Raw genomic sequence first — 6,519 nt, forward strand, 5'->3', positions numbered from 1 at the left:
GGCTGCGCCCCGGCGGGGCCGCGCGGGAGGCTGGGGCCCGGGCCGGGCGGAATCAGCGAGCCATGGGGGAGGCGGCCAGCCCCGCCCCCGCGCCCGCTCTCTGGGACTGGGACTACCTGGACCGCTGCTTCGCTCGCCACCGCGTCTGCATCTCCTTCGGCCTGTGGATCTGCGCCTCCTCCTGCTGGATCGCCGCCCACGCGCTGTAATGGGGACCGGGGCCGGGCGGCGCGGGGGTGGGGGCCGGGTGGGCGGCTGGGGGTGCGGGGCGCCGCCTCCCGCTAACTTCCTCCTGGAAACCTGGAGGGAAGGGGGCGTCAAGGGAGGAGGCTGGAGGCGGCGCGGTTCCTGGATCGCAACGACCCTTCCGCTGTGGACTGAAGTCGGATAGGACTTCTTTCCGGATTCTGCGCACCGGGAGGCTGGGTTGTGGGCCAACAGGAGGAGGCCGAGTGGTGCAGTGCGTGGGGCCCTGGATGGCAGCCGCGAGTCCTGGGTGCTAGTGTCAGCCTTCCCCGCAATGACCAGAGGTGTGAGCTGGGCAAGCTGTGAAACCTCCGAGCATTTTCCTCACCTAAATGGGGATAGTAACTCATGGGCCGGATGGCAGGATTAAATGAGTTAGTCCCGGTAAAGCTCTTAGTATGTACTCATTAAATATCCTTATTATTGCTACTGTCCTGCCACCAGCCTTTGGCAGAGGGCGAGGACCTTGGACAAGGCTCTTGGCGTTTCTGGTCTCCCTTTACCCGAGGCCCTCGGATCTAGGAAGGGGGACTGGCTGTGATCTGACTCTGGCCAGAGCCTTTGCCCCGTCCAGTACCTGGACCCATGTGGCCAGGTGGTTACCATAACCTGGGTCCTATGAAGTCTGGCTAAAGATGACCTCCAGGTCTTCGGCCACCCTGTCCCAAGCTGCTGCAACCCAAGTATACCCTGGCAGAGGAGAAAGGACTAGCACCCGAGGGGGCGCTGGCACTGGCTCATCGTCGGACTGCCTATTTGATATTTGATATCGTTGCAGAGATTTGGCAACCCCAGTACCCAGTCACTGGAATGCAAATAAAAAGAAACTTAGAACATTAAATGTGGACCTCGTGTTGCATTTATTAACTCATGTCATCCCTGCCATGACCCCACAAGGGAGGGACCTATTAACTCTCCGTTACCCCCTGAGGAAGCTGGAGGTTCTGACAGTTTAAGTAACTTGCCCTAGCGAATGGAAAGAACTGAACCCCCAGACCCTTTTAGAAAGGGGCAGAAGATTAAACTGTCCAGTTCACAGGGTGGATGCAATGAGCCCCTCTACGTGCATTATCTCAGTTGGTCCTCACAGCCACCCTGACGTCAGCCATATTAGACATTTCCTTACCTGGAACCTAACGGTGGGAGAGGTTAGGTAACTCCCTCGAGAATGCCCAGCCAGTCAGTCTGAGAGCCAACTCTGCTTCTACAGCCCGCCTCAGGTCTGGACACACCCATCTGTTCTCAGGACTTTGCCATCACTGAGCCTCCTCCTGTCCTTGGGGAATGTATGTCCTCCGAGCTGTGTGTGGCCTGGTGTAGGGCCAGCCCAGATCCCTAATCCAAGAACTGGGGAAATGGCTAAGAACAGCAGGGTACAGAGAAAGCCTCCACATGTGAAGCCAGAGGGTCGGCCGTTAACTCACCTAGTCACCATTGCCCTCACTTTTCTTCACTCTCAAATGGGAGGGTTGAAATAAACTATTCCTTTTTTTAAGACTTTATTTATTTATTTATTTTGAGAGAGAATGTGAGTGGGGAGGGGCAGAGAGAAAAGGAGTCACAGCAGGCTTCAGGCTCTGAGCTGTCAGCACAGAGCCTGATGCGGGGCTCGAACTCACGAGCCTTGAGATCATGACCTTAACCGAAGTTGAACGCTTAACCGACGGAGCCACCCAGGCACTCCGAAATAAACTATTTATAATCTGAGTCCAACCCCCAGAGAGCCTCTAGAGTCATCACTCTTAGGCTTTGAACTGGTGTCAGGAGCCCAGGGCCTAAATGAAAGCTTGCTGTTCTCACTGTGAGCTCTGGGCTTTGCCTGGCAGATCAGGAAATGTTCGGGAACCCAGCAGCCTTCCATCCTCATCCCCTGCTTCCGAGGGCCGACCCTTAGAACCAGGCACACAGTCCTAACCATGCGGACTGAGTAAGTACTACCTTGTGGTTGAAGGAAATAAAACAAGAGCTGCAGTTATCCCTGCCCAGATAGGTAGCACAGAAACATGTAGAACAAAGTGTTTCTGAGAGACCTCCGACCCTTTCCAGCCTGTTGTGCTTTTCTGTGCTTGCTCCAGGGGAGTGGGGCGAGGCAGGAAAGGGAAATAAGGGAGAGAAGCCAGCAGTGTTCGACTCTAGGGAGAGGGCAGAGCAAAGTGCATTGGTATCTTCGAGGAGTTTTGCTCTCTGTGTGTGTTAAGAACATGCTCAACTTGGACAAGGGCCAGCAGAAGCCCAGCCACCCCGGGGCACACACGAGATTCTTAGCAGGATTTCGCTTTAGTTGAAAAGAAACAAGTTGCTTTTTTAATTTAGGCAATTAACTGTACTCTGCAGTTAACCACAGTGATTGGGTTACTTTTATAACCCTCATGTTTCCTTTCAAAAAATAAAACCTGACAGCTAGTTTGTCAGCACTGAGAGGTGGGTCGTGAACTTGAGTTGGACAGATGTGTAGGAGGAAAGGAATTCTGGCTCCTGCCATGGGCTTGTTCTGGAGTCTTTGATCCTTTATTTTCTCATCTGTAAACCAAGTTCAAAAACACTTGCTGAATATCTGGGGGAGAGAGTACTTCACAAGGACACAAAGTCACAACTGCCCTTTTCAGACACCTGCATTGGAATCCCACTCATGGCTCCCGTGTTCTATCCGTACCCATCCACACCCCTGTCACCACAGGCTTCTCTATCTGAGGTGTGCAAAGAAATCTGGACGGGACCAGTCAGCACTGTGTGCCGCTTGCTGCCTCCTGACCAGCCTGTGTGACACCATCGGAGCGATTCTGGCCAGACAGCTCACAATCCAGGTGCGAAGGGCCCACGGGTGACAGTAGCTTCTGTCTTGTTCCTTCACCATTGAGGTACGGTCTCACCTCATGCCCGTGCCACTGTTGGTCTGCCTGCCCCGGCCTGTGCTCCTGACTCAAAAGTCACCTCAGCGAGGCCTAACCAGAGGACTCGTATAAACTTGTGCCCTCTCTGTACCACAGGTGCGCCAGCCTCCTTCATCCTGCTCTGTTTTTTCCCACAGTGGACCCCCTAATGCACCATCTGTTTTACTTACTATGTTTATTGCTCATTGAACTCCTAGCGTGTCAGTTCCCCAGGGGCAAAACTTTGTATTCACTACCATATCCCCATAAACTCACTACCGTAACCCCCTCTCTTAAAACTGCAGCTGATGCGTTGTAGATGCTCCGTAAATAGTGATGTGGGCATTGTTCTTAGGGCCTGGAGCCCAGCCTTCGTTCAAACAGGGTGGCTGAGTGCTTCCCAAGTGGTTGTCCAGGCCCTGGGGCAAGAGCTTTCCCGAAGTCTAGGTCCTCCAACCTATGCAGATGGGGCCTGTCCCCAAACGCACGTCCCACAAGAATATGTCCTGCGCCCATGGGGACGGTGCCCGCCCAGATACACCTAGCGGAAGGCAGCCTTGTGGCCGAGACACACACCTGGGAGCTCTAGACCCTGCTTTAAGAAGTATTGTCTCACAAACAAACCACCTTTCATTTTGGGCGCCTTTTCTCATTGGCAGGTGGGACACAATGATGCCCAGCCCAAGTCCAAGAATAAGAGCCGATGTTTATTATGTTCTTCCCTACGTACTTGGCAATGAGGGCTTTCCTGCAGGTGCTGGTCTAAGCACTTGCCAGGTAGTGCTTCATGCAGTCTGCTTAGCACCGAGGGAGGTGGCATTACTATCCCTGTTTTACAGACGAGGAAACTGAGGCCCAGAGAAATTCCGTGGTTGGGCCAAAGTCACACAGCAGAGACGAACTGTGCACCGGAAAGAGTGTGGCTTTGGGAGTGGAGGGCTAGGTTCTCCCTCCACATAAGGGATTGCTCATTTAAGCGCCCATCTCCCCATCAGGCAAATAGAGGTGATACACAGGCTTTCCTGGGCTGGCAGGCCACTTCGGCGGCAGTACCTCATCGCAGGGGGAGGAGGCCCAGGATGAGACATGCTGTGGATACTGAAGCCTGATTGAACACCAAGACTCTACTTCCTTTGCCCCCAGGTGTTCACGGGCGCCCACCTAGCAGCTGTTGACTTGGTGAACTTTGTGTTCATCCTCTTCCCAGTCTGCAGCTCCAAGTTGAAGTCTAATTTGGGTGAGTGTGTGGCCATCTGTTCCTCCCTTCATTCATCAGTGTGCCAACTGCCTACTCCCTGTCGTGCCTCAGCTGGGCCCCTGCCAGGCACAGACACATGAATGAGCCCGAGGCCCCAGCCAGATCAGAGACGGGGCCCTAAACAGTCATTAACGCTGCTGGCGAGGAGGTGCATGCACACCATGGGCAACCAGAGGGAAGGATGTGATCAGGGACTGCAAGGAAGGGAATTCCGGGTGAAAAGAACAGCATGAGCGAAGGCCAGGAGGATGGGTGTGCGTGGCTGTGGGGATGAACAGTGATCTCAGTCTTTGAGCCCAGGGTGGCCAAACATAGCCCCGTATCTTCCAGAAATGGATGCCAAGAAGGGGCACAGGCCACCTCAGGCAGAGTTGGGGCTGGAAGTTCCTGAGAGGATGGGTCGCCCTGAGTATGCGGGCCTAGGCGTGCACCCGACCCTTGTCCAAAAAGGGAGTGCTCGTATCAGTGGTGTCATGTAAGATCCCCGAGCTGCTCAGTGCTACCCAGAGGAGACATGTTCCTACTAGAACTTCCAGGGGATTATCTGTCTCATATTTTAAGGAGACTTCCGAGACCGTGCTCCTTTATTGCTCATAGTTTCAGGCCCTGACCAACCCTAGCTGTGCTGGTTGAGCTCTGAGCCAGGCTCTCTGAAGACTTTAGAAACTGCCGGCCCTCAGGGCATTCCATCCTCACAGAGGCAACTCTGTGGACACAGACACATGTGAGAATAAGATGCTTTGAGAGCGCTGAGGAAGGAGAAGACCGCCAGTTGTGAGGGTGGGTGGGATGAAGTGGTGGGGAGGAAAGGATTCTCCAAAGGGGAGGCAGAGCCATGGGGCCAGGAGGGGTGGGGAGGATCCGGCCCGTAGAACCACATGGAAACCCATTCTGGCATGGGGGATGGGCTGACACCTGTTTTTCCCATGTAGCTATCTGTTGAGTTTAGACGCCAGGGGCCTGTGGGATTTCGGTGTTTGTTGCAGGTCGGGGCTCCCGGGAGAGGAAGAGGAGGCGGCGGCTCAGGGCCAGTGTATTTGCTCTGGCCCTGCCGCTGAGCCTGGGACCGGGCTGGGCTCTGTGGGCCGCCATCCAGAAGGCGTCCAGCCCTGTCCGAGGGCCCCAGCGAAGGTTATTGGAGAGCCTGCTGCAGGTGAGGCCTAGCCTGCCTAGGAGGGCGTGCGGGCATCCCTTCCCTCCTCTCGGTCCCAACTGATGCCTTGGGGACCTCTCGGTCCCAACAGATGCCCTGGGGAGGGGCAGGGTCCAAGCTTGCCATTGTTGGGAGGAAAGTACTAAAATTGGGAAGGGATGGACTGTCTCCTCGGGGCACTAATTGTATCATCTGTCCCCATAGGACAACACTGAAATCTTTGGCTACCTGCTGGGAGGCATCGCTGCCTTGGGCTCCTGGGCTTCCCGGATCGCCCCGCTCTCCAGAATCGTGAGGCGGGGTCAGGGCTGGGACTGTGGGTCACCATGGCAGGTCTTAGGGCATCTGGAGGCGTCTTCCAAGCTCCAGGTCCTGGGGGGAGGGGTTGTATCGTGTGTGTGTGTGTGTGTGTGTGTGTGTGTGTGTGTGTGTGTGTGTGTAGCCAACCCAGGGCAGGTCCTGAGGCCTGCTAGAGCCTCTCATGGGAGAGCCCACCATTTTCTTTCCATAGCAAAGGAAAGGCAGGCTCTCAGGAAGAAGGCATTGGGGTTCAATAAGCAAACATTCCATTAGAAAACGAGAAGGTTTTAGAGGAGAGAATCATGCAGCTAGCCACTTGGGTTCTATCTGGGAGCATCTTACTGAGGATATTTGCCAGGCATCCAGGGTGAGGAAAGGTCTGTGTTGGCCTGCTCTGTAGGGGACTTGAGATGCGACTGGAGATGGTGACTGGAAACGTGACTTGAGAGGCTGTACTGGCCCTTGGAGGTTCACAGTCTCATGGAAGACAGGGAAATGCAAAGCAGAATATTTTTTTCTTTTTTTTTCTTTTGTTATGTCTTTATTTTATTTTATTTTTTTTAAATAGTTTATTGTCAGATTGGTTTCCATATAACACCCAGTGCTCTTGCCCATAAGTGCCCTCCTCCATGACCACCACCTCTTTTCCCCCCTCCCCCTTCCCCTTCAACCCTCAGTTCATTTTCAGTATT

General features: G+C 54.3%; 1 protein-coding gene across 2 annotated transcripts in view; it reads left to right on the top strand.

Moving 5' to 3' along the window:
* The first annotated feature begins 62 nt into the window (after positions 1-62).
* TMEM44 (transmembrane protein 44) overlaps positions 63-6,519 on the top strand; it is a 35,309-nt gene continuing 28,852 nt past the window's right edge. For both annotated transcript variants that reach the window (XM_029939613.1, XM_029939611.1), the window contains exons 1-5: positions 63-205; positions 2,924-3,050; positions 4,260-4,353; positions 5,361-5,527; positions 5,732-5,818. In XM_029939613.1, the coding sequence (XP_029795473.1) occupies positions 63-205; positions 2,924-3,050; positions 4,260-4,353; positions 5,361-5,527; positions 5,732-5,818 (618 nt within the window). The remainder of the gene's footprint in view (positions 206-2,923; positions 3,051-4,259; positions 4,354-5,360; positions 5,528-5,731; positions 5,819-6,519) is intronic.

The sequence above is a fragment of the Suricata suricatta genome, chromosome 5 (assembly GCF_006229205.1).
Source record: "Suricata suricatta isolate VVHF042 chromosome 5, meerkat_22Aug2017_6uvM2_HiC, whole genome shotgun sequence".
Classification (NCBI taxonomy): domain Eukaryota; kingdom Metazoa; phylum Chordata; class Mammalia; order Carnivora; family Herpestidae; genus Suricata; species Suricata suricatta.